At 42.3% G+C, this 27,067-nt stretch overlaps 2 protein-coding genes across 2 annotated transcripts in view; both read left to right on the forward strand.

Annotated features, from left to right (window-relative positions):
• The window catches only part of LOC125485967 (2'-5'-oligoadenylate synthase 2-like), a 37,693-nt gene extending 35,881 nt beyond the window's left edge, over positions 1-1,812 (forward strand). The window contains exon 3 of the mRNA XM_048611606.1: positions 1,235-1,812. Coding sequence (XP_048467563.1) covers positions 1,235-1,312 — 78 coding nt within the window. The 3' untranslated portion in view covers positions 1,313-1,812. The remainder of the gene's footprint in view (positions 1-1,234) is intronic.
• pla2g3 (phospholipase A2 group III) lies at positions 1,807-25,936 on the forward strand. Its single transcript, XM_048611603.1, has 7 exons — positions 1,807-2,526; positions 15,590-15,722; positions 16,615-16,749; positions 18,449-19,266; positions 21,771-21,900; positions 23,862-23,990; positions 24,660-25,936. Exons 1-7 carry the CDS (start codon positions 1,830-1,832, stop codon positions 24,856-24,858), a joined length of 2,241 nt encoding a protein of 746 aa, XP_048467560.1. The 5' UTR covers positions 1,807-1,829; the 3' UTR covers positions 24,859-25,936.
• Positions 25,937-27,067: the final 1,131 nt, after the last annotated feature.

Below are 27,067 nucleotides of genomic sequence, written 5' to 3' on the forward strand. Positions count from 1 at the left end.
ACATCACTTACTGCCTCAGGACTTTTCCCTGTCCAGGAGGCCACAGTTGAAGTCAACCTTCGTCCATCCTGAGATTGGAACACCTAGACTCACTCAGCCTATGACCTGTAAAAATAATCTGAATACTGATAGACTCTTGCTAGTATGTAGGATGTGCACCCTTCAATGTACTCCCCAAGAACATTTATTTTGGAAGAGGCAGACAGAGCTTCTATTGCTCAAAGAGCAAGTTGAAAACTCTAAGAAAGAACTGTTTGCTTGTTGATCAGGCATTTGCTGTCATCAACTGAAGGCTGTGTGAACACCCACTGAATTTTGGCCCCATATTGAAATGTTTAAAATGTTTTAAATGTTTTAAATTATTACTTATAAAGTGAAAGGATTTCACAGTGCATATCTGCCATTCCAAATTTTTAACAAACACATCAGATCATCTAAAATACAGCGAGTTGGAGTATATATTTCTCATTCAGCTATTTAGTATTTCCTATGTCCCTGGCTCCTGGTCCCTTCCTGCTGGTGGTCAGAAGAACTTCTGGGTTGTAAAATCTATGCTGTTCACTTGCTCAGAAAAGATCTACATTTCTGTAGCACTTTTCATGACCTTAAGGCATTCTAATACACTTTATAACTATGTTTTTGTGGTGACTGTTGACATGTAGAGTGCAGCAGTCAATTCACACCTAGCGAGGTCTCACAAATGGCAATGAGGCAGGAATCAAATAATCTGTTTTATAATATAATATTTCTTGAGTGGCTAACCTTGACTAGGAGAACTCAACTGGCTTTCTTTGGATACCGCCATTGCATCTCTGATAATGTAGCACTCCCTACCTATTGCCAGTCCAGATTATGTGCACAGGTCTCCAACACAGTTATGATCATAGACTTAACTCCTCATAGAATGACTGCATGGAAAAAGGGCTGTCCAGCCCAGTGGTCTGTTGCTCCCCAAGGATCGCTTCTGACTCTCATCACCTTCATCTCATGTTAAGTCCAAAACCTATTCTTGCTGTTGTGTACTAATCTGCCTTCTCCTCAAATACATCTCTATTTGCTTCAAGCATTCTATGTCTTCCCTCCTTCTCTACTCATTATTGTTAATATTCATGACTAGAAATAAGAAAGCTAAGGTACTATCAAGAGAAGTGGATCTGTGGAATCACTGACTTTTGAAACAAGTTTGACTTCTCCGGACTTTTCTCTGATTAAGTTTTATTCTCTATTCTTGCAGCCCAATTTGTTAATCGCTCATCAGTGTGACAACCAGTACAACCTATATCGAGCGCCAATCTCACAAGGAGACTGCTAATATGAGGGAACCGGTGACACCAGTGCGTTCAGCGTTGATTTCAATCGGGGATGATTTATCACAATGTTGAAGTGGAATATCAGCGAAGGCGTCATCTTTTCCACATGTGAAGTTCAATTCTGATGAAATGCAAACGATCAGGAGTTTTCTCTAAAAAAAAGTCAATCCGATTCAAATCTTGCCTTTTAAAACATGGTATTAAAATTCACTGCAATTGTGTTCGCTTTGAGACGTAATATCACTGGGGAAAACATTCTCCCCACCTGCTGGCGTGTTGGGGACACTAACCCTGAATTTGTTGGCTTCGGGGCCATGGATCGAGAACAGTTCGAGGGTTTTCAGGGAAGGAAAGGACAGGTGTCCGTAAAGGAAGAGACAAAATCCGAGCTAGGGGCAGGGCTAAAATTAGAGGCACGCCCTCCCTGCCCAGAAACTAAAACCGGCACACCCTCTCATTTGCCGTGCAATAAAACAAGCCCCAGCAGGCGCCGATGGAAGCATTTAACCATTTGTCCTGATGGTTTACGTTCGTTCACATCTCACTGTGTGCACGCGTGTATTTAGCAGCGAAACCTACAGCATGCTTCTCAGTGGAGGGTTGTTCTGCCTGTTATATTTCCCTCTGATCCAAGGAAGGCATGAGACATTGCCCAGGGACTGGCTGGTGGGTTTATCCCAGAGAGATAGGTCTCTGTGCCATTTGGTCGCCAGTGACCATTCGGCCCACTCTTTAAGTTTCCTAGCCCGGCTCCGAGGGTTCCACGATAGATTAGTCCTCTTCCAAACCAGCTGGAGCTGGCAGGGTCAGCTGGAGCAATGCATCTTCTGGGAGGAGGAGACTATCACTAGCACTTACCTGGCCTTTTGTCTTGAGAAGCAGGGCAAGCCACTGAGCACCGGTGCTTTCCTGCCAGAGTGGGACTCCCGCCTGGACATGGCCCTGCGACACCCGGAGCAGTGGGCTGTCAACTGCTCCAGCCCGCTGCCCTCTGCCGCTGGCCGTGGGCTTTGGGCTGACCCGGCGTCTCCAGGCTGGCCCTCACGGGGAAGGCGGAACGCCCCCCGTGCTCCTATGGGGAGACTCGACACCCCGGGCGAATCCTCATTCCTCCAGGACCATCGGCCAGGAGTCAGGCGGAGCCGCCGGGCTTTGATATTTCCTGGTACCCTTTGGTGTGGCGTTGGAGAGTCTGCTGAAAACTACACCGACTTAGGTAAGAAACCTAGAACTGTCGTACTGTATTTTAAACTTAACATAACATCTTGACATCATTTGACACTTTTTTTTCCTGGAGGAAATAACTATGTGCATGATGATCGCAGCATTTAAAGAGGCATTAGCTGTGTGAAAAATGTTCTTTGAATTTTGTGTAACTACAAAAGGAAACATCCCGAGAGTCTTCGAAATTGGACGTTGCCAGGAGACGTTTGTTAGTTGGGGATGTTGACTGGGTATGACCAAAATCGAGAAAACCCTGCTGAGTTCAGAGAAGATTTTCAAAAAGCAGAGGATGGGAAGGTATGAGAAATAGAACCGTTGCCACCAAGGGCCTGAGCGCTGGTAAAGGGAGGGAGTTGTATTCAAGAAATCTTGAACTGAGAAATTTTGGGGGCCACAGAAGATAATATTTGACTTGCAGGACATTGCCGAGTCAGAATGGGACACGACCCTGAAGGAATTTGATAAGATTGGAGTTGTTTCAATTTTTACCATGTTGCAGGACAGTGCCCAGTGTCCTACTGGGTGAATTAGGATCAAGTACAAAACAGGCTAAGGTTTGCTATGTTTTAGACATGCGCTTTTCATGGAGCATAGGCGTCTCTTCCACAATCTGGGGGTGACAAGGAACAGGCAACAGTTTCAGGGACAGTGTGCCACAGCTGGAAAGAGATGGTAATTCTGACAAAGGGGGTCAGTGGACTTGAAACGTTAACTCTGTTTCTCTCTCTACAGGTGCTGCCAGAGCTGCTGAGTTTCTCCAGCACTTTCTGTTTTTGTTGGAAATAGCTGGTGTTGCTGATGTTAAAGATATGGGCTTGGATTTTAGCAGAGACCAGCTAAGGATCAGTCTTGTCAATTTTTGTGGAGAATTTCTCTGTGACCCCTAGAAAGGCTTCTCACACAATTCCCCAAAACCCATCACATTAGCTATGCACCATATACCTACACGACCCCGTCCACTGACGATCATATATTCCTGCTTGCCACAGGCCAAAGGACCCGCTACAGCCAAGACCCCTGGGATTGCTGGTGCCAGCACCATTTGTAACATGCAGTTGTCTTCCAGGTCAGGTGCCGTCAGTCTGCAAGTACCCCACATGGTGAAAAATTGCCCCAGAGGGAGCAGACAGTGGAATTCTGTCACCACAACAGGCTGTCCTGGTGGATGGGGTGGTGCAGAGGATATTGCACTACCAGACCCACCAGCCTGGCCTGAGGTTACCATCAGGATCAGTGCAGTGTTGGCAGTCCAGAAAACAGGCAGTAGCACTGTGAGAAGGTCGGTGATCTTCACTGCTCTGCTAGGGTAAACATCACCATCTCCTCTCTACTACCTCACAGTCCCTCTAACTCTGCTACTGCACTCACCTCCCAACGAGGATCATTGGCGACGCTCTCACAGTAGCATGCAACATCTTGTCTTTCAATAATAACTCTGTGTGCCCTCTGTGCTACCTTTTCACTCACTCCGGACACCTTCTTACCTTTCTCCCACCAGTGCCAGCACAAACATCCATTTTCACCTCACCCAATCCCTCCTTTTGTTGCATCCCAGAACAAAATGAGCACAGTAGGACAAGAACAGCCAAGACACCTGAGGGGGGACTGACATCCATCTCCTGACCACATGTGAGGAGAGGACTTTACTTTCTGACTCATAAGGACTGCGAATGTTCCTGTGATGATGCCATGAAGTAAGATTCATTGCCTATTGATGTACTGCTCTCCCACTACTGCTGGTTGCATTAGAGTCAGGAACACATCACTGCCACATCCCTGCAGCTCTGAGAAAGAAACTCCTCAGGTCACTGGCACTTAAGAGTTCTGCTGGAGACTAGGCACCTGCTCAGCCCCAAGCAGGAGAGAAACCCATGGTGTCAGCAAGCAGAACTTCCTGCAAGGGCACAAGCAGCAGCTGGAATTGTCAGAGGTACTGGGCAAACTGTGACAAAATTTGGAGGATGCCATCATTGTTGTTTGCACCATGCTGCCTCTGGCATGCAAGTGCCTGGCTACCGTAGAGAGTCAAGTGCAGCACAATGCTTTGAGGAAGGGTCACCAGACCTGGAACGTTAACTCTGTTTTTTCCTTCACAGATGCTGCCAGACCTGCTGAGCTTTTCCAGCAACTTCTGTTTTGTTTCCAGCACAGTGTGGGCACAGGTTGGCAGTCCTTTACTCATGCTATTAGTGCTCAGTATCAGGGGGTCGAGGGACCTTGACCTCATTCTGTGATGAGAGAGCGTGGTGCTAGTAGGCACCCAGTTGGTGGAGGAATCATGGAGAGACCTCCCCCACTCCCTGAGGATAGGAGAGTGCCTTCCACCTTCCTCCTGGCTACTACCCTCAGGACACACTCAGCATGTCTGGACCTTCCAGACCCAAATGCCCCCGGGGTCACCCAACCAAAAAAAAATGCCAAGGCTAAGGGGCTCTGCTATACGGCTGGCTCCCTCCACCCCAGCTGCAGACCCCAGGACTGTACTGGGATGTAGTTATTTTGTATTCATTCACAGGATGTAGATATCATCGGCTGAGCCAGCATTTATTGCCCATCCCTAAGTACCTACAGGGCAATTAAGAGTCAACCACATTTTTGTGGTTCTGGAGTCACATGTGGGCCAGACCGGGTAAGGATGGTAGTTTCCATCCCTAAAGGACATTTATGAACCACATGGGCTTTCCGACAATTGGCTTTGGTTTTATGGTCATCATTAGACTCTTAATTCCAGATTTTTATTGAATTCAAATTCTACCATCTGCTTTGGCAGGATTTGAATGCCAATCCCCAAAACATAGCCTGGGTACCTTAATTATTATCTTGCGATAATAGTACTAGGTCATTGACTGCCCTGCTCTTAACCCCTCAAAGAATTCCAACAGATTTGTCAGGCATCCTTTGACAAAGTCATGTGACACAGCCCTATTTTACCATGCATTTCCAAGTACTCTGCAATCTTATCCTTGATAATTTTTTTCCCTTTATTCATTGGATGAAGGCATCGCTGGCTAGGCAGTATTTATTGCCCATCCTTTAATTGCCCAGAGGGCAGTTAAGAGTCAACCACATTGCTGTGGGTCTGGAGTCACATGTCAGCCAGATCAGGTAAGGATGGCAGTTTCCTTCCCTAAAGTGCATTAGTGAACGAGATGGGTTTTTCTGACAATCAACAATGGATTCATGGTCATCATTAGACTCTTAATTCCAGATATTTTAATTGAATTCACATTCAACCATCTGCCATGGTGGCATTCAAACCCAGGTCCACAGAACATTACCTGGGTCCCTGGGTCCCTGGATTAACAGTCCAGCGATAATACCACTAGGCCATTGCCTCCCCACAATCGGTGCTAAAATTTTACCAATAATCAAGTTCAGACTATCCAGCCTATAGTTTCCTGTCTTCTGTCTTGAGAATCCATGTTAAGGATCTGCCTAAGGTTAATATGCAGGTTCAATTGGCAGTTAAGAAGGCAAATGCAACGTTAGCATTCATTTCAAGAGGGCTAGAATACAAGATCAGAGATATACTACTGAGATGGTATAAGGCTCTGGTCAGAACTGCATTTGAAATATTGTGTGAAGTTTTAGTCCCCATATCTAAGGGAAAGATGCACTGACATTGGAGGGAGTTCAGAGGAGGTTTACAGGAATAATCCAAGGACTGAAAGGCTAGTCATATGTGGAGCAGTTGAGGACTCTGGGTCTGTACTCGATGGAGTTTAGAAGATTGAGGGGGGATCTGATCAAAACCTACAGAACACTGAGAGGCCTGGATAGAGCGGACATGGAGAAAATATTTCCACTAGCAGAACAGACTAGGACCCAAAGGCACATCCTCAGAATGAAGGAACAACTCTTTGGAACTGAGATGAGGGGGAATTTTTTTCAACTATAGGGTGGTGAATCTGTGAAAAGCATTGTTGCAGACAGCTGTGGAAGCTAAGTCATTGAGTGTATTTAAGACAGAGATACATTCTTGATTGGTAAGGGGATCAAAAAGGTTATGGGGAGAAGGCAGGGGAATGGGTTTAAGAAAGATATCAGCTATGATGAAATGGCAGACCAGAGTTGATGGTCTGAATGCCATAATTCTGCTCCTGTATCTTATGGTCTCATGGTGCAATTTGGATTGGAATTGAAGGAAACAGTGATCATGCTTCACGGGCAAGTCACAGACTCAGCCTTGCAGTTTAGACGATCCACCAAATCTTTATATTCCCTTGGTGGTTGCCTTCCCTGTCATCCCTGTAGCCTTTGATCTTATCTACGCTCCTACCCAACCCTTTTATTTGATTAATAATTTCCCCACTTTACCCCCTAGTGTCAGGGCACATAGCATCACCATGTGAGACACAGTAGTCCACTGACCCCCTCCAGCCTATCTCAATTGGACTAGGGTAGTGCTAATTGTCAATGACACCCCCAGCCCCCATGTTCAACTCTCCATATCTGCATCCTAGCATAGCTACCTCCAATAACCACAACTGATTTCCCCAACTTCCCTCCTGCAGTAGTGACCTCAGATAACGCCCCACCCCAGCTCTGATTTTAGTGGACAAACCCCACTCCCCTGCCTGCAGGGGGCTGACATGCCCACTGCCCCGGCTGAGATTTTGGTGGCTGCTATCCAAGATGGAAAACAGAGGGAGCAAGCGATAAGCTGGAGTCACCAGTTTACTGCTCTGAGTATCATGTTAGGAATTGTCGCTGTCTACTTTCTATCTGACTGGTGGGAGAATGGAAAATCGCACATCAATGTAACAAGGTCAGGTAATAATGACATACTTGTCCAAGCAAATGGATGCAAATAACCCTCTGCTTATCAGACTTTTCTTGATGTTGAGAACGTCATTACTGTCAATCTCACCCTATTTTCTGAATCTTCTGTGGAGGCCTATGAGGTTCAAGGGCTGGCAAGATTTCACCTAAGCAGTTTAAAAGTCAGGTCAATATCACATACAATGGCAAAGATTCATACAGTTTGTTACAAATCTGAGTAAATGGCTGGAAAGGAGACTAAATAGTGTTTGGAGAATAATGGGTTAATAAGGGAGCCTCAGCATGGATTTGTTGAAGGCAACTTGTGTTTGACTAATCCAATTGAATTCTTTAACACAGAGGATTGGTAAGGGCTTTGTAATAGATGTACAAGTGGACTTTCAAAACACATTTGATAAACAATGTTATAATGTATTATTTCAGAAAATTGAAGCACTTGAGATTAAAGAGATGTTAATGACTTGGGTACAAAATTGATTGGAAGTGGAGGCAGAGAACAGTGATGAATGGGATCCCTGCTTTTTGTTGTACTGTGTATAAATAACCTGAATTAAGGTATGGCCACTTTCTGTGCAGTAAGATTCTCTGATTTTAAGGTAGCAGACTTGATGGCAAGTCCAAAACTTTAGCTTCTCCAACATTAAATTGAAGAAAGTTGTGGCTTACTCATAACTTGAACTTGAATACTTGACAGCCGCAGGAGTCCTCACTCATATGGTTAATTTGGTGTAAAATGTGTCTAAAGGCAATTAATATAGACATGAAAAACGTTACAGCATCATTTGTATATGACCTCATTTTTACAAAAATAATATGCATATTTTTTGCCTTTTCCTATGCCTAAGCATTCAGAAACATTTTCCCAGACCTTTTTTTTTGTTTGTGAAGAGAGGGGCTCTTTCAATTAGAACCAGGGAGAAGGAGAATGCAGTCTCACCAAACAGATGCCTGTAGACAATAATTTAGCAAATTCACCACCAAAGACATTTCTGTTTGGTTTTTCAACTCAATTGAATGTTTGTATTTTTTTAAATGTTGAAGAGATAATATTCACCTTATGAGCCACACTGTATGTTGCAGCTGACGATTCATGTGTGGTCCTCAGATGCAATTTGTGGTGGTGTCTGTATGCAGGAAGTGGAAGCAAATACTGTTGTGCATTAATGTGCTAACGCCTGTGATGTTAACCAAACTGGGCTGAACACACTGGCAGAAGTTATTTTTTTAAATCAACCTGTCTGGAGTTGTTATGATACAACCCCTGTGGCTATAAGATTGTGAAGAGAGACTTGAAAGCAGATCTTCTGATTCAGAGATAGGGACAATACCACACACCACTGAACTCCAAAGGGAAATAGCTGTTGATTACTCCTGCCCCTTCTCTGGGGTAAGATGGTCCAGACTATTGTTCATGTGTAAAGCTGGGCACAGCATCAGCAAGGTGGTCACACCCAAGCTGAATCCTGTCTTCACCCAAATTCCTCTCTCATGCCTGTGCTACAGAGGGCATGGACTGCTTTCCAACATTTCCAATACTTTGTCAGATTTCTTTCTATGTTTGGCCGTTATGCCCGAGAGGAGACTAGATTGTGATCAGGAGTGGGAATTATAGAATCTTACACCATAGAAAGAGTCCATTTATTCCTTTGTCCCTTAAAAAACATGATGCATTCTTAGTTCATTACTCTGACAATCCTGTTTGTAAAGAAAGAGAAACACCTCACCCATTATTCTCTTGATGACCTTACATGTATGTCCTCTAGTGAAAATAGTTCTTTTCAATTTGCTACATCAAAACCACTCAGCATTTTGAACATCCCTATTACATCTTCATTTAACTTTTTCTCTAATAGAGCAAAAACCCAATCTATCTAATTTCTCCACTTAACTAAATTCTCTTTCCTTTGATATTATTATAATTAGTACTTTCTCCACCCTCTTCATCTTCTTGACATTCTTCCAAAAATAAAGGGCCCAAACTGGACATAATATTCTCACTACAGTCTTAACAATAACTTGTATACGTTTAGAGCTGCATTTTACTGTATGTAACCCTAATGTAACCCTAAATTAAAATGAAGGATTCAATTATCTTTGCTTAAATGTTTTAGCACCTTGTCCTCTGATTTTTAAGGATTTATATGCTTGAATCATGAAATTTCTCTGCTTCCCTAGTCCTTTTAAAGTCTTACTGTTTTATGTATGTTTTCTCTGTATTGTTTCTCCAACTGCTCACATTTGTCCTCATGAAATTTCACCTGTCCAGTCTACTAATTTATCTATATGCTTTTGATGTTTCTGAGTCTCCTTCACATTAACCACAGTTCTGTTTTTTGTGTTACCTGCAAAGCTGATACTATGCCCCCATTGACAAGTGAAGATAATTTATATAACCAAAGACATTGTCTTAATGTGGACTCCTGGGAGATGCCAGTTTGAATCATGCAAATACAATCAATATCAGTTAAATTCTATTCTCTGTTGCCTGTGCATCAGTCAACAAATTACTGGTGAAGTTAAATGTTTACATTATAATTGTGTTTTTTGCTTAACTTTTGGAAGCAAACCAATTGAAACACACTTTGCCCATCATTTACTAAGAAGGTGAGGATGGGGTGTGTTGAGAATTGTATTCTGCAATTTGTTCACTTAAAGCTTCCATACACTTATTCCAGCAATAGAATTCTAGAAGAAGAATAAATAAACTCCTGTTTTAAGAGCATTTACAATTTTGATTCTGAATGCATCTGGCTGAATTTAACTTACTGCTTCTTCCTACAAACTTTAGAATAGCTATGGCAGCTGCTGTCCTCAGAAGACACATTCACGACAACCTCACCCCTGTCCCAGTCAGGAATTGATTAACTCTGTGGGTTAGTTTCATTTGAAACAGTAAAACACACAATAAGTTATGAGGCAGACATTTCTGCAAACCATCTGATTTCTTTGTGTTCAGCTCAGAGATCCATAGCAGACTAACTGATAGGCAGGGTTAGAGCAGCACTCGGAATTGTTCTGAATATCACATTAGGCAATGGATTCAACCATTGGGAGAACTGGACAATTTTAATTTGTATTAGAGGTCAAACTTAAATTGCAATGCAAAATTGTATTAAGCAACAAGTGTGGTAGAATTCCAATAGGATATACAGTGTGGAGCTGGAGGAAAAGAGAGGTCAAGCAAGGAGCAGGAAAGTCGACGTTTTGGGTCAGGACCCTTCAATAGGATATCTTGACTTTAGCCAGCCTACACCCCACTGCTTGCTTTGCCTAGTCCAATTGGTCAACCGCACATCCATCTTCCTTTAACAGATCAGGGTATCCAGTTATGTTTATACTCATAACTGACCACTAGTAGGGCATGTCGTGTTGAAAAAGCACAAGGTCAGATTCAGCTTTGATATCCACATTTTTAAGCAGCCTGTCAACAACTATGATCCAGGAATACTTGTCAATAATGTCTTCTTAGTGAGAAATTGGAGAGTTCTTCGCACCTGTAAACTAAAGCCCCACAATGTCCTCAGGAAAAGGGAGAGATTTACTGACAGGTATCAGTGACATCTTTCAACAACATTCAGGAATAATTGCTGCTCTTAGGTACCAGTGAGCAGATGTTCTAGCTTGTATAGTTTGTATAGCTAGTGATATCTGATTGTTTGCTCATGCTGCTCTGAAAGGGAGGCAGTGAAGCTATGGTGATATCTTCTTAAGTTTCATTATCGCGTTTCTATGGAAGGCTCCCTATTAAGCTGTTGTTTGCTCAATGGATAATTCTAACTCTCCCAGTGGGAGACTACAGGATTAGATCAGGCAACTATAACAGAAAGTGGCCTGGTTTTACTTTTCCTGATTTCATGTAATATAAATGTTATAGAGCTGCTGATACTGAGATTTACCCTGTAAACTACCTCTTGCAAACTTGAGCACAGAGGTCAGTGGCAGGATTTTGTGTCATCATTGCAATCCCTTATCAATCATAGAATTATAGAATTTTACAGTACAGAAGGAGGCCATTTGACCCATTGTGTGTATACTAGCTCCTGAAAGATCTATCCAGCCAGTCCTATGTCTAGCCCTATCTCCGTACTCTAACTTCATTACCTACAAGCAGATACCTCTTTTGAAACCTCCAATGAAATCCACCTCCACGACTCTCCAAGGCAGTGCATTCCAAATCCTAACAATTCTGAGTAAAGAAGTTTCTTCTCATCTCACTTCTACCCCTCTTCCTGACAATCTTGAAATTGTGACTCTAAGTTACCGACATACCAGTTAGTGAAAAAAGAATATCCTTCCTTCTTTTTTTCTGTCAAAATTGTTCATAATTTTGAACCCCTCAATTAGGAGAACTCTTAAACCTCTCAGCTCCAAGGAGAATAAGCCCAATTTCTCTCATATTTCCTTGTATCTAAAATTCCTCATTCCTGGCATTATTCTAGTAAGTCTCCTTTATACCCTGGCCTGGGCTTTAACATTCTTTTTTCAATAAAGAGCCCAGAGCTGAACACAATACTCCAAATGTGCTATGACCAATGATTTGTGGAGGTGTAGCATCACTTCCTTGCTTTTATATTCTATGCCCCCGTCTACTAACCGAAGGATCCTATAAGTCTTCTTAGCAACCGTTTCAACTTGCCTGGCCACCTTCAAAGAATTATGCATGTGAACCCAGAAGTTCCTCTGCTCCTGTACTCAGACAGTAGCATTTATTGTTTAGAGATAGTAGGAACTGCCGATGCTGGAGTTTGAGATAACAAGGTGTAGAGCTGGATGAACACACGTTTTACTGGCTTCATCCCCGGCTCCTTGACCTGTCCGTCTTCTCTCCACCTATCTGTTCATCTATCCACCTTCTTTCATCACCTCCCCCGTCTCTATTTATTTCAGAGCCCCCTTCCCCTCCCCCATTTCTGAAGAAGGATCCAGACCAGAAATGTCAGCTTTCCTGCTCCTCTGATGCTGCCTGGCCTGCTGTGTTCATCCAGCTCTACACCTTGTTATCTAGCCCTTATTGTTTGCTGGGGAAGGACCTTGCTGGGGATCTAGTTGCAGTAATTGTTGTTCAGAATGCATGCAAACTTTAAAATAACAAACAAAATTCCTGAAATCTGACATTATGAAATCATAAAATAGAAATGGAAAATGCTTGATTCAATGGATCAATCAGATTATGTATGTTGATCTAGTCTGAATTTTAAGCATATTTTGCTTTTACATTAAAGAAAAACTACTGTCAAGGTCTTTCTCTTGTTTGATTCAATCCAATTTTGTGGATTTGCTATTTGCATCTTTAGTGTCTTCAATAATGACTAGACTTTAGTGCTTTAGGTGTATGTCTTGTACCTGACATTTTTATCGAAATGAAATGTCTCTGCAAACAATTTCATATCTTCAGACCCTGCAAAGAATGTTTTGGACATGGAAATAATTTCAATTTAAAGTATCTTTTACAAAACTGCAGAAATTCACTTCAGCACTAAGAACTTTGCTAATTGCTCATTCACCCATCGACCTAAAAACAGCCCTAGTTCAATGCGGGATAAGAAAAGCAGCCATGAGCTTGATTAAATCAGAATAACTAAGATGTACTGAAAATTCACTATTGCTTATTTTATATGATTACTCAGTGTCAAGCATGGAATCAGTTTCTCACAGACCGTGATACTCAACCGTGCAGATCATAAAGTAGATGATATTTGATCCATGGTCTGTGTTGGGTTACCTAATCTCAACTGTGCTAGCAGTTGAGGAGGTCAATAATATTGTTAAAATCCACAAACAGGCCTGTCCAGGCAGACCCATTGTTTCAGCTTGCTCATGCTCCACAGAACTCATCTCTCCCAACCTTGACTCAGTCTTATCTCCCCTGGTCCAATCCCTGTCCACGTACATCCATGATTCATCTGACGTTTTACGCCAGTTTCAGAATTTCCAGTTTGCAGTTTCCAGCCGCCTCTCTTTACCATGGACAATCCCTTTTACATGTTCATTCCCCACCAGGACGATCTTGGAGCTCTCTGCTTCTTCCTGGAGCAAAGACCTGAACCGTCCCCACCCACCACCACCCTCGTCCACTTAGCCAAGCTCATCCACACCCTCAACAACTTCTCTTTTACCTTCTCTTATTTTCTTCAGGTAAGAGGGGTGATCATGGGTACCCGCATGGGCCCCAGTTATGCCTGTCTCTTCGTGGGGTACGTGGAATATTTCTTGTTCCAATCCTATTCCGGCCCCTACCCACAACTCTTTCTCCGATGCATTGATGATATCATCGATGCTGCTTCCCTGTCTCGTCCGGAACTGGAAAAATTAATTGATTTCGCTTCCAATTTTGACCCTGCCCTCACTTTCACCTGGTCTATCTCTGACACCTCCCTTCCCTTCCTTGACATGTCTGTTTCAATTTCTGGGGATTGTTAGGCCACTAATATCCACTATAAACCCACTGACTCCCACAGCTACCTGGACTATACATCCTCACACCTGGCTTCCTGTAAACACTCCATCCCATTCTCTGTTTCTCCGTCTCCGTCGCATATGCTCAGATGAGGCCAACTTTAACAAGGGAGCCTCCGAAATGTCCACCTTCTTTCTCAACAGAGGATTCCCCAACATCGTTGTTGACAGGGCCCTCAACCAGGTCCGTCCTCTCTCCTGCACTTCTGCCCTCACCCCTTCGCTTCCCTCCTGCAACAGCGATATGATTCCCCTTGTCCTTACCTACCATCCCACCAGCATCTACATCCAGAAAATCATCAGACACCATTTCTGCCACCTCCAGCAAGATGCCACCACCAGACACATATTCCCCTCCACTCCATTGTCCACGTTCCGCAGGAGCCATTCGCTCCAGGACACCCTGGTCCACTCTTCCTTCACCCCCAACACACCCCAGCAGCCCTACGGCACCTTCCCTGTAACCAGCGAAGGTGCAATACATGCCCATTTACCTCCTCCCTCCCCATTATCCCAGGGCCCAAACATACCTTCCAGGTGAATCAAAACTTCACCTGCACTTCCCAGAATCTGGTCTACTGCATTCACTGCTCACAATGTGGTCTCCTCTACATTGGGGAAATGAAGCATAGACTGGGTGACCACTTCGCAGAACATCTACGCTTTGTCACTTTAACACACCACCCTGTTTCCTGGCCAACATCTCTATATCTGGCTTGCTGCAATGTTCCAGCAAAGCTCAACGCAAGCTGGAAGAACATCACCTCATTTTCTGCTTGGGAACTCTGCAGCTGTCTGGACTCAATATTGAGTTCAATAATTTTAGGGCCTAAACTCTACCATGTCCTAGCCCCCTACCCCACGCACCAGGCCTTGTTACCACATAGCCTGCCATTACACACCACCTGCTGCTAGTCCCTAACAGTCTCCATTAACAACTATTCACCCTCCCAGCCAGATTGTTACCAACTTCTTTGGTGTATCCAACTGCTCTTCTCTCTCCTCGGGCTCTATCCCATCGTTTACTCCCTACCCCAATCCCCCTCCCTATTTTCTGCATATAAACCGACGTTTTCCCAGCTACCTTCAGTTCTGAGGAAGGGTCACCGGACCCGAAACGTTAACTCTGATTTTTTTCTTCACAGATGCTGCCAGAACTACTGGGCTTTTCCAGCAACTTCTGTTTTTGTTCCTTGGTCAATAATATGCCTTGACATTCCTGAGAATAGAAAAGGAAAATTAATCAAGTTTCCCACTCTGGTTACCTTGTCTCCCTTTGGAGAAATGCACATGTCTGGATGCCAGCTAGTGATGAGATCAGGTTTGGATGGTAATGGGATCTGTTCCAGATAATGATGGGACCAGGTTCAGACAGGGACGGAATCGATGTTGGATGGTAATGGGATCAGGATTTTACATTTCCAGCATATGGATTACTTTTTCTAATGTTTGGAAATATGGTTAGAGTCGTTCAATGCCAAGTAAATTACTGTAAAATTGCATATGTCACTCTTAGCTCAGGCTTCAAGCCTAGATGCAAACTGGTGCAGCTATGATGGGCCAAATGGCCTCCATCTGCGCTATAACAATTCAGTTTGAATCATTTAACTCATAACAACTTAGAAATTATATCTAAGATTTTTTTTAGTCTGCTTGGTGAATACCAAAATTAATGTGGTGCCTGTTTTCTTCAAAGATCGATTTGCACTGTCTAAACATTGCAGTTTTACTGTGGCCATGGGTCTTTAAATATCAACAAAAACTGTGCACATACTTTGAATAATTCTCGTTTATTCAGAATCACTTCTCATGTTTAGGAATATTCCATCAGACAGACTCATGCTGCAGAGAACATGACCACTGTAATCACACATTGTCTGCTTTTGAATACAACTATGGAGTGTGGAACTTCAGACTGCACACAGTATCCCACTGTAACTGCGACGAAACGTAAGCTATGGGGTCAGGCACACAGATATAAAGATGATGGGCTAAATGATGAAACAATGACTGGGACTTGTTGAACTGTAATTCCAAACCTTGTACTTAACAGATGAGGGGGACAGGAAGAATATCAGTTTATTGTGGGGAGGGGGCAGGAGTGGTTGATGCTTATGGTGGGACCCTCTGTGGGCCTTTTGGAGAATACCAAGAAAGTCCAAGAAGATGGCTATGAATTCATTCAAGAGCCACCATTTCAAATGGTGGCAGGAGCACATGAAACCGCAGAAACCTGTAACATTCCAACAAGACCATACAGGGTAAATGCACCAAGGATATTCCCAATGGCCGGGCATTCCAAAACCAGGGTGACAATTTAATGATCTGGGATAGGCCACTCGGGATTGAGATGGGGTGAAGGGGAGAAATTTCGTCACCCAGTGGGTGGTGAGCCTATGGAATGTTCTGCCACAGAAAGAGGCTGAGGCCAAAACATTGAATTTTTTCAAGAAGAAGTTAAGATATAGTTCTTATGGCTAAAGGGCTCAAAGGGTGTGGGACCAAAGTAGGAACAGGAGACTGAGCTGAATAATCAACCATGATCATATTGAATGGTAGAGCAGGCTGCAAGGGCCAAATGGCCGACTGCTACTAATTTCTATGTTTCTATGTTCTGGAAGAGTGACAGTTAGAGTAAGAACTGGAAAGGTGGGAGGCAAAGTACCTGAGAGGGCACAGACATAAGCTGCTTGGCAGGGTGAGTGGAAGGGTTGGAGACATGAGAGAGGGTCAGAGAGAGAAGGAGCACTAGCTCACGTTGTCCTGTCAACATCAAGTCATCTTTTTCATTTTTCATTGTGAAAATTAACACTTTTTTGACATTATTTCCCTCTGGCATTAGGTTTAGGAGATGTCTCCTGAATGCAAATGATACTATCTCCACAATGGTTGGATTTTCATATTTCAGCATGCTCCATGTGCCCTGTTTTGATTTGAAGCCGGTTGAACGTTGTGTTAAGAAGAGCCAATGGAACCAGTGAGTCTTGCAATAAATGGTCTCTTCTTGCAACGATAGTGTTTCTTGCTGGCAAATATTCATGGATTCTGGTCATATCCTAATACCTTGCCCAATTCTTCATTGGGGGAAATTTAAAATTCCCATTGCTGGCAATCAGAAGCACACAATAAACTGCGTGGATCTGTGCATGATTTCTCATCCATTCAAATTAATATGGGAATGAATGACTATTGCACCTAATTTTCAATGTTTGCACCCAGCAGATAAAATTCTGAAATGAGTTTGCAAACTCACCCTCAAGTATTAACTTGAGCAGAGAATTTCAGCACCTGATCAACCTCAGGAGAATCACAGTCAAATTTAATCCCGTACGTATCCCACAGCACTCCCCACACACTCGAGATTCGGATGGGAATCACAGGTGGCAAACGTAGAAGGTTTTCTCCTGTGTTTTCTCAAAGATTTTGCAACAAAGTGTAGACCCCAAAGGAAGCCCCAAAATGCCACAAATCCAAGGAACCTTATTGGAGTATTGGAGACAGAGTGAGATCTAGCATTTTAAATACCACCGGTAGGCATTCACATCAACGTGCCAACTAAGACTCCTGCCTGAGTGCAAAGTAGGTATGGCATTGGCACTGATGTTGTAGACTTGCTCGCCGAGCCGGTGTGTTTGATTGCAGATGTTTCGTCACCCTGCTAGGTAACATCATCAGTGCGCCTCCAGTGAAGCATTGGTGTTCTGTCCTGTTTGTTATTCCTAGGCCTCGGTTTGCTGGGGTGGTTGGCATCACTTCCAGTTCTGTTTTTCAGTGGTTTGTATATTGGGTCCAGTTCAATGTGTTTGTCAATGGAGTTCCGGTTGGAATACCAGGCCTCCAGGAATTCCCTGGCATGTCTGTTTGGCCACCAAGAGACATGACCAATTCTCACTGGTCCCCATACAGACGGACAAAGAAGGACACGAATTCGACTGGGACAACACATCCATTATAGTACAAGCCAAACAGACGTGCAGAGAAAAAGTTGGCACTGAGACCTGAGTTAGTTGCTTTACCAGTATGTTGACACACAGCCATCTTTTAAAAAAAACCCTGACATCCTGGATACTGCCAGTGTTCTTATGATGTGGCAGTGTCCAGCACCCCTCCTTGGCCACACTTGCAACTCCCTTCAACCTAGCACCAAATCTTATTGACATCCAGAATGTGTGTGTGCCCTGACGAGGCAAGGGTTACTGGAAATTCAGGGGGAGGGGGGCAACAGCCATCACCCTCGCATACCATGGGCCTTTTATGTAATGGGGGGAAAGAGCTACCTGCACCAACCCCAACAAAAAGGCAACTGTATGACACTCTGCAGCTGATAATCAAGAGTCTTGACTGATCTTGAGCCCCTGCCTGACTCTTTCTACCCATGTTACCCCTGCATTATACACCAGGCCTTAGTTGAGGAAATTGAAAGTCATTGCACTTTATTTCCAAGCTCTGGTTAAGTAGCTCCTGTTTTACTGGAGATCAATTTTCATCTTATAGGCATAGTTGTTCTATTTCAGTGCAAATTTTGTTTTGAATTAAAGGCAGCTTGGTGGAGGCTGGGATCTGGGATCTCCTCCGGGACTAATCAAAGACACTGCTGATGGTGCAAGCTTCTCCTCAGCTGAGGTTTAATTGACTTTATGTTTTTACGTCTCTTTTGTGTCTCTCTTATTCTTCAGTTGCAATATCACTGAACAAGTGCTGCAGGCTGTTTTTCATTCTCAACCAAAGTACAGTTATATCCAGCCCAGTTTGGATGAGTTTCAGATGGGATTGGAGTCTAAACCCACGGCAAGTTCTGCAGCAACCAGCAGACAGAACCAAATAGTCACTAGCCTCTCTGCTGGACCCACTACTCGTCAGACATTGCTAAGTTCGACCCAAAAGATTAAAAGGAAAAACAAAGATTGTCACGAGTGCAAAGATGACCAGATGCAGAAAACCGAAGTTACTTCCCAAAATAGCTTGATGACCACAATGGCTACCACTAGACTGGCTTTTAACTCTATCATTGAACAGAACTCAATCCCTGTTGCTATGGAGAAAAAGGATGGCCCTATAAAGCTTTTGCAGAGAAATGTCTCTAAGGCTTTAATGAACCAAGTGAATGGGACCATGGCTGTTAGATTGGATGAATATATCAGTAAAGAACATGGTTTCACCATTCAGGGAAGACCGAACACAACAGCCAGCTTGACCAATAGTCTGGACTCCATCTTATCGGGTAAACACATAATCGGGCCTTTGATAAAGCAGGATACCATGAAAAATGAGGTCAATAGCTCCTTTACTTCTGCAAGGAGAGCATTCAACTTGAGCAGCGTTTCTAAGAACAGTAGTTCAAAATCTTTACCAAGTGGCAGTGACAGAAAAGGCCACACACCAAGGAGTCTGCGATGTATGATGGGAAACTGGAGGCATTCTGAAATCCTCATCAGCTCCCCCAATGCTCATCAAACTCTGGATCCAAACAGACCTCATTCAACTGCATTGAAAGGTTCAGTTCAAGCTTTAGTGAAATATCTCACTCTTGTTATTTAATGTATTTAAGAAATAACTTGTATTTGAAACAAGACCAATATCTTATCAGATAGAGGAGGTTAGTGGTAGTGTAACAAGAAACAGGGCCAAATTATGGTAGGTACCTGAACAGCAAGTGTTAAGGGATAATGCTGGGACCATGTAATTCACTGGACTGTTAACCCAGAGACCCAGATAATGTTCTGGGTTTGAATCCTGCCATGGCAGATGATGAAATTTGAGTTCAATAACAAATATCTGGAATTAAGGATCTAGTGATGACCATGAATCCGTTGCTGATTGTTGGAAAAACCCATTTGGTTCACTAATGTCCTTTAGGGAAGGAGACTGCCATCCTTACCTGGTCTGGCCTACATATGACTCCAGATCCACAGCAATGTGGTTGACTCTTAACTGCCCTCTGGGCAACTGGCTTGGGCAATAAATGCTGCCTAAAAGTGACGCCCTCATCCCCTAAATGAATAAAGGATGTAATTATAGATCCATCATGTCTGTTAATTATTACAACTATATTGTAATTAATATTAAAATATTAATAATCATAAAATAAGAGGAAATAGTGGCATTATGCTAATGTCCCTGGACTAGTAATCCAGAGGCTCGTATGGCTTTGGGGACAAGGGTTTAAATCCCACCATGACAGCTTGTTATTCTATTAATAAATCTGTAACATAAAGCTAGCTTCACTAATGGCTATCATTTCAATTATTGTCGATTGTTATCAAAACCCACTCTCAGCAATGGGGTTGACTCTTAACTGCCCTCTAAAATGGTCATGCCAGCCTCAATTCGAGGACAAAAAGGGATGGAAACAACTGGCAGCCTTGCCACTGGCACTCATGAAAGAGTAAAAAAACACACAAATCTCAAAACTTCCATTGATGTTTTTTAAAGTATCTATCAACTTTAAAATATTTCATTTTCATTTAGCAGTATAGTTCCGACAGGTTTGAAATCAGGATAATTCATTCAAACTGTCAATTTCAATGATGAACTCATCTTTGCAAATCAAAATAATTTTTTTTAATGCTGAAGACCTGAAATAAAAAATGTTTATCTTTGTTCCATGTCTTATCCGACCATGAAGAAGATTTGTATTTCTATCTGAGTGAATTGATTCTCTGCAAAGTAAATTGTAATGCAATAATTACTGACAACATCCATTCCTAGATCATATACAAAGTTCTGCTATGGTCCTGAGTGTACGTTGCCATCTCCCTCCCACATCATCTGTGTTCCAGCCTGACTCTTAGTCATGAACAATACTAGCAATGACCACACATTCTCGGTTTTAATATTCTTAGTGTTAATTCTGTTAATCAGCTTCCCCTAAGAGAATGTCATCTCACGATGTTGACACCCAAGAGTTACTTCTCCCAGTTATATCTTTTTAAAAAGTTACTTCTTGCCCTAAATGTAATTGATTGTGAAGGTGTACTTACTGATCCCTGGAACCTCTTAATGTTTTCACCTAAAATGTCTAAGTTATTCTCTACATTAGGAAATAATTTTTACACCTCCCAGCTGCTGTAAAAGAGCACAGAATATAAGTTCCTAAAATTGAACATTAGAATATAAATACTAAAGATAAGAGTTTAAGTAATGCATAGAGTTACATATTTGATCAATCCATTAAATTGTAGAGACCTCAAATCAAACTTACACAGTGATTTCCTGCAAGGGAAACCATTGTTCCTGGTCCTAAAGAAAGTTTTGAAACTATTAAGAAGGATTAAGTGTTTAGAATCAGTATGAGGATAACTCCGAAAAAGGCACATTGGAGGGGGTCTTAAATTCAGCACATAATGAGAATGTAATGAATTATGAGTTTCAGAGAATTATAGTCATAGTTAACCATATCAATTAATATATTTAAAGTACAGGGGATCCTTGCTATTCATTGGAGCTACGTTTCAGAAAAGTCCGATGAATAGTGAATGAAAGAAAAAGAAGGATTTATTTTCCACATGAATGAATGAATGCATCATGCTGAAATAACAATGTAAAAATGAAACAGCTGTTTGAATACTGAAAATTGTTTCCTAATAAAATGGAGAGGTGTATGTTAAACTACAAGTATTTGGGCAACAAGTAGTGTGGAGCACTTATATTGCCATCTTGCTGCCTCCCTGGGGGTGGGGAGACCTATTTGGATCCAGGTAGGGCTCCCTCCCCATTATTCACACTTCAGACCTATTATTAAACCGTGGAGCTGTTGATGTACTTGAGCAATGGCACAATAAAGTTTACCAACAGATATGCTATTGCATTGTTCAACGTGAGTTGCATTGTACATTGTTTAATAAACAGAAAGGAGAATATACCAGATAGGGTTAGTATTCCAAACAACAGGTTACCAAAAGTAGGAGAGTTGAACGAATCAAAAGGGTAAGAATTTATCCTTTTTGGAGGAAGAGTCCTAAATAGCATTTTGAAAATATATATTGCTTCTCATTACAGGTAATTCCACAGATTGCAGCATTTACAAACTCCTGGATCAGTGTAAGCACAAGATCTCTCCACAGGAATTCAAATTCTCATATTACAACGAGCAGTCCAGGACTCTCTATCACTGTTGCTGCATGAAGAGGTAAATATCCTGTTCTACAGGCAATTATGAGGGTCAAAGATCTAGTCCTCATATATGGATCATGTGTGAACTTTCCAGTAGGAGTCATGGAATCAGACAACATAGAAATAGGCCCTTCAGCCCTACTCATCTATGCTGACCAGGTTTCCTAAACTGATCTTGTGTTTGCTTGTGTTTGGCCCATGTCCCTCTAAACTTTTCCTATCCATGTACCTGTCCAAACATCTTTTAAACACCAATGTCTCAACAGTGCCCATCCAGAGAGAAATACCAATGTCCAAAGCTTCATTGCAGAGCTCCTGGCAACTGTAATTTGCTATGAAGCTGAGGTTCTGATAGGTTCAATAAATTGCATCTCAGGGTGGAATACGAATTCTTTTCAGTTCCTGTGTGTTTTTATCACTGTTTCTCATTCAGATTGGTCTTATCATGCTCAATATATAGAATATAGCAAAGATTAAAAAAGAAGTTTTGCCATTTTTCTACAAATAATTAGATATTTTAAATTCATTCATCCGACATGGGCCAGCACTTACTGCTAATCCATCATTGCCCTTGAGACGGTAGTGGTGGGCTGCCTTCTTGGACTGCTTCGGTCTGTTTGCTGTAGATAGTCACACAATGCTGTTAGGGAGGGAATTCCAGAGTTTGGATCCAGTGACAGTGAAGGAACGGTGATGTATTTCCAAGTCAGGGTGGTGAGTGGCTTGGAGGAAAACTTGCAGGTGGTGCTGCTTCTGTCCTTCTATGTGGAAGTGTTCGTGGGTTTGTAAGGTGCTGTGTAAGAAGCTTTGGTAAATTTCTGCAGTGTATCTTGTAGATAGGACACACTGCTGCTACTGAGCCTCAGTGGTGGTGGGAGTAGTGTTTGTGGATGTGGCACCAATCAAACAGGCAGCTTTTTCCTGGATGGTGTCAACTTATATTATGTTCTAAATTGTGATCTTGTTCCAGAAAGTAGAAGAATATATGCACTTTGTTCAAATTGATCAGATTAATCTATCAGGTCCTAGACATAGTTATGTAACATTAAGCAGGTAAAGGAACAGTACTCTGTGTAAATGATGTATTAACTATTTGCAAAACTTTATTCAAAATGTCAAGAGAACAAAGATATTTCTCCTCTGCTAAAACTCAACCTAAATTTAATCCTTGTAATATGATTGCTGGTATAGAGTTGGAAGTGTGTTATCAGAAATCGTTTACCTTGCTGCCTGGTTGCTTCAGATCTGCTGCTCCCTAGTTGCAATTCAGCCAAGATATATTCCATGTTGCAATACTGGTGAATCATAACAAAGTATACTAGAACTATTTTTGATATCAACATTCAGGTAGTTAAACATTCATTGGGTTTACAATGGGCTTTGCCCACCAAACAAACACATATTGTAACTCATCTGAATTTGAGTGGGATACCTAGATCTGGTGATCAGTTTGCAATACTTTGAATGATCTGTCAGATGGGTCTCCATCCAATGACAACAATAACACTAATTTATATATATTATTACCTGGTCCTGAGGAGTGAACATAGATTGCAATGTGCGTTATTTACGGCTTGAAGAATTTATAAACAATAAATTTATCATAGAATCCCTACAGGGCAGAAAGAAGCCATTTGGCCCATCTGAGCTGCACTGACCTCTGAATAGCATTTTATCCAGACCTACCCCATCCCTATTACCCTGTATTTCCCATGACCAATCCACCTAGCCTGCACATCCTTGGCCACCATAGGGTCATTTAGCATGGCCAATCCACCAATCTGCACATTTTTGGACATATCGTCCTGTGCCAGCAGAAAATAATTCACTTGTTAATCTCTTCTAACAAATCCCTTATTGCATTGAACAGAGACTAAAAACTACAAACCTTCACTTATCAACATGTTTGATCTTAAACATTAGCACATGAAACATCTAATGGGTTTTCTCACTCTTGCCTGATCCTATTTCCTTCAGATTGAAAAATCAGATGAAGAAATATGTGAATGGGAGCGCAGTGGAGTGGCTGTTGTCTGAGTTTGTGTTACCACACTGTTTCTGGCTGAAATCAGCACCAAGGAATTGCAGTAACGAGGAGCCGAGGAGGTGAGTGCTGCTTGTGTTTGGTCTGTCTGTGTTTCTGATGTGACCATGTAGCAGCTACCTATACTCAATATACCAGTGCTGCAGTCACCTTTAAACGTACTAGGATGGAATGTATTCCAATTCTACACCCCTCACATCCTAATCTGCTCACCACTCATTGTTGGTGCAAGGGGGTAGGGGGCAGAGTCAGGTTGGTGTCCTCAGGCCAAAACAACTAGAATTAGTTTAGCAGTAAACAAGTGATGTTGTGTAACTGGGTCTGAGTTGATTGCATTGATCTGAGGAGGGGTAATGGGCATGAGCACCAACACGAGATGAACTAATAAAATTGTGAAGCAGAGCACAGAACACAGGACCATTCACAATGTTCTCTGATTAAGCTAAAACAATAAATGGAGTTGTGTCCTAATTAAAACAGACCAAAATGATTTAAGACAGCCCGAGGTGGGACACTATGACAAAAAAAAGGTAGCAAACTTAAATGAAAAAGGCATGACCAAGAGTGATGATGTATCCAAGCCCCTGTTGGGCCCACAGGTCCTGAAAGGCCTTGGTTATGTCTGTGTTAATGGAAAGGTGGCCCCATGCTGTGTGGAGTACAGTGGGTCATTTGCTTAGCACTACCATTTCCTCAATACTGCTGTCTACAACAAATGGTTTCTTTTCCAGGTGTGAAAAACAATCAGGTTCCCCTGTGGCTATCCTTTCCAAGTACAAGTATCTCAAGAGGATTCTGCAAGGCCTTAGCATTATAGATGAATACCTCAATCCATTAACAGATGAGCAAGAAAGATACAAGAATGGAACATCTAATGTCACCAATTCCATTAAATTGTATGACAAGTGTTTACAATTGACTCAGGCTTAAAGCTTAAAGACTTTTTTTTTGCAAATTACGCTAAAGTAATTACTCTGTTTCAGAGCTTTGGACGATTGCTAAAATGCTAGTCACTGCCAAAGAGATCATAATTGAAGTTACACCAGAAAGTATGGGTTAGGATGCCCCAGATTGAGCTTCCATGAGAGAGGTACATAGGACAAAGAAGAATTGAACAGATGGAATAGAGAGTGTGAGTAAGCCAAGGACTTTATCCACCACCTCAAGACTCAAACTCTGAAAATCTGAATTGCAAATCAGAGTAATGATGATGTCAGAACTCAGAGGTCGACGTATGCATCAATCATAGTAACTCCTCAAATGCGGTCTAAAGCTGAGTGAAGAAACAATGTAACTACATCAAGATTTTCAAAACTAAGTCAACAGATTTATTGATCTCCACTTTTCAAAAAGCTTGTCTGAGCTGCACCAGCATCTCATGGTTCTGCCTCACACTGATTTCACATCTGATTTCACAGATCTCTATGTTCACTATTCAATGTGACTTATAGCTGCTGCACTGTTTAACAATTAGTGGTTCCTCAATGCAACAGCATCTAATCTTTCAACTCTCTGGAGCTTCTGGGTCTAACTGCGAGTTCAACAACTTCAGAGCGAAAGCTCTACCTTCGTCTTGTTCAACGTGCGTTTTTCTCTTTTATTTGTTTTGGTGGATTGGTGTTGTTTAATTTCTCTCTTTATCTCAGCAACTCACATTCAGAAGATCTCTATGTAACCCTTCATTTCTTTCCTATACCCATTCCCACTCGCTTCAGCTGTTGCACATTGAAATCTTTTGTTAGTCACTTTCTGCTGCTCTCCACCCCATCACTGACCTTCTCTCTTGTTCCTACTCCCTCCACACTGCCCTTGCGTGCTGTCTCTCTCTCTATCAGGTGACAGGTCATCTTAACCTGAAACATAAACTCTTTCTCTTCACAGATACATTGTTTTTATATCAGATTTCTATTATCCACTCTATTTTGCTTTTGCAAAAATAAATTGTATTGGATCTTGAAGGGAATGGTGAAGAGCCCAACAGCTATAAATAAAGTGAGCATTCACTTCTCTCTGTCTTGTTCCTCCAGTTCGTATGTGTCCTGATAACATTTGCTGGCAAGTGACCCAACATGATGTGGCTGCAGGCCAATTTGTGTACATGACCCTGCTTATACAGGAATGACATCAAATGACGACAGGTTCAGGCTCAACAGTGAAGCTTTCCACACATGATAACCTCCTGGCACTCACTCTTCATCTGCTCTTGAAGAATGCCTTGTTATATTTATACTGTCAGGCTGTCATAACCATAAACTGCACAGCAGTCAGTAACTCCAGGAGAAGCAGGGTGCAGTCCTCTTCAACTTGTCATAGAATCTGAAGTGACAAAAGTCCTCTGTCCCTTATTTCCAAATGGTGACTCCTAGCAGTGCAGCACGTACTCTAGTGCTGTGCAATTTAATCTTCTTCAGTCTGCTTAGTTGTATAGTTTAAAATGCGCAGAATTAAAAAGCAGCAATTACGAAGATTAAGCATCAGGATTTGATGGCATAAAGTTACATGATTTAAACAAACTCCAGGTTATCTCATTCATGATAACGTACAAGGTTCATCTGACTTATAACATAGAACAGTACAGCACAGGGCCTTCGGCCCACCATGTTGTGCCGACCTATTATTCTACTAAGATCAATCTATCCTGCATGCCCTACATTTTACTATCCTCCATGTGCCTATCCAAGAGTCGCTTAAAAGTCTCTAAAGTATCTGAGTCCACTACCACTGCCGGCAGCACATTCCACACGTCCACCACTCTCTGTGTGAAGAACCTACCTCTGACATCTCCCCTATACCTTCCTCCAATCACCTTAAAATTATGGCCCCTTGTAATATTCAGCCCTGGGAAAAAAAAGTCTCTGACTATTCACTCTATCTATGCATCTCATCAGCTTGTAAACCTATATCAAGTCACCTCCTCTCCTTCTTTGCTCCAATGAAAAAAGCCCTAGCTCCCTCAACCTTTCCTCATAAGACCTGCCTCCAGTCCAGGCAGCATCCTGGTAAATCTCCTCTGCACCCTCTCTAAAGCTTCCACATATTTCCTATAATGAGATGACCAGAACTGAACACAATATTCCACTGCCAATGAAAGCCAACACACCAGACGCCTTCTTTACAACCCTATCAACTTGGGTAGCAA

This window comes from Rhincodon typus, chromosome 24 (assembly GCF_021869965.1).
Source record: "Rhincodon typus isolate 14 chromosome 24, sRhiTyp1.1, whole genome shotgun sequence".
In the NCBI taxonomy this organism is placed as follows: Eukaryota; Metazoa; Chordata; class Chondrichthyes; order Orectolobiformes; family Rhincodontidae; genus Rhincodon; species Rhincodon typus.

Bases quoted from the DNA above. Each gene is read 5' to 3' on its own strand.
- pla2g3 (XM_048611603.1), top strand. From the start codon at position 1,830: ATGGTTTACGTTCGTTCACATCTCACTGTGTGCACGCGTGTATTTAGC. The intron at 2,527-15,589 runs GTAAGAAACCTA...TCTCATGTTTAG, and splicing joins TGAAAACTACACCGACTTAG to GAATATTCCATCAGACAGAC. The intron at 21,901-23,861 runs GTAAATATCCTG...TATTTCCTTCAG, and splicing joins CACTGTTGCTGCATGAAGAG to ATTGAAAAATCAGATGAAGA.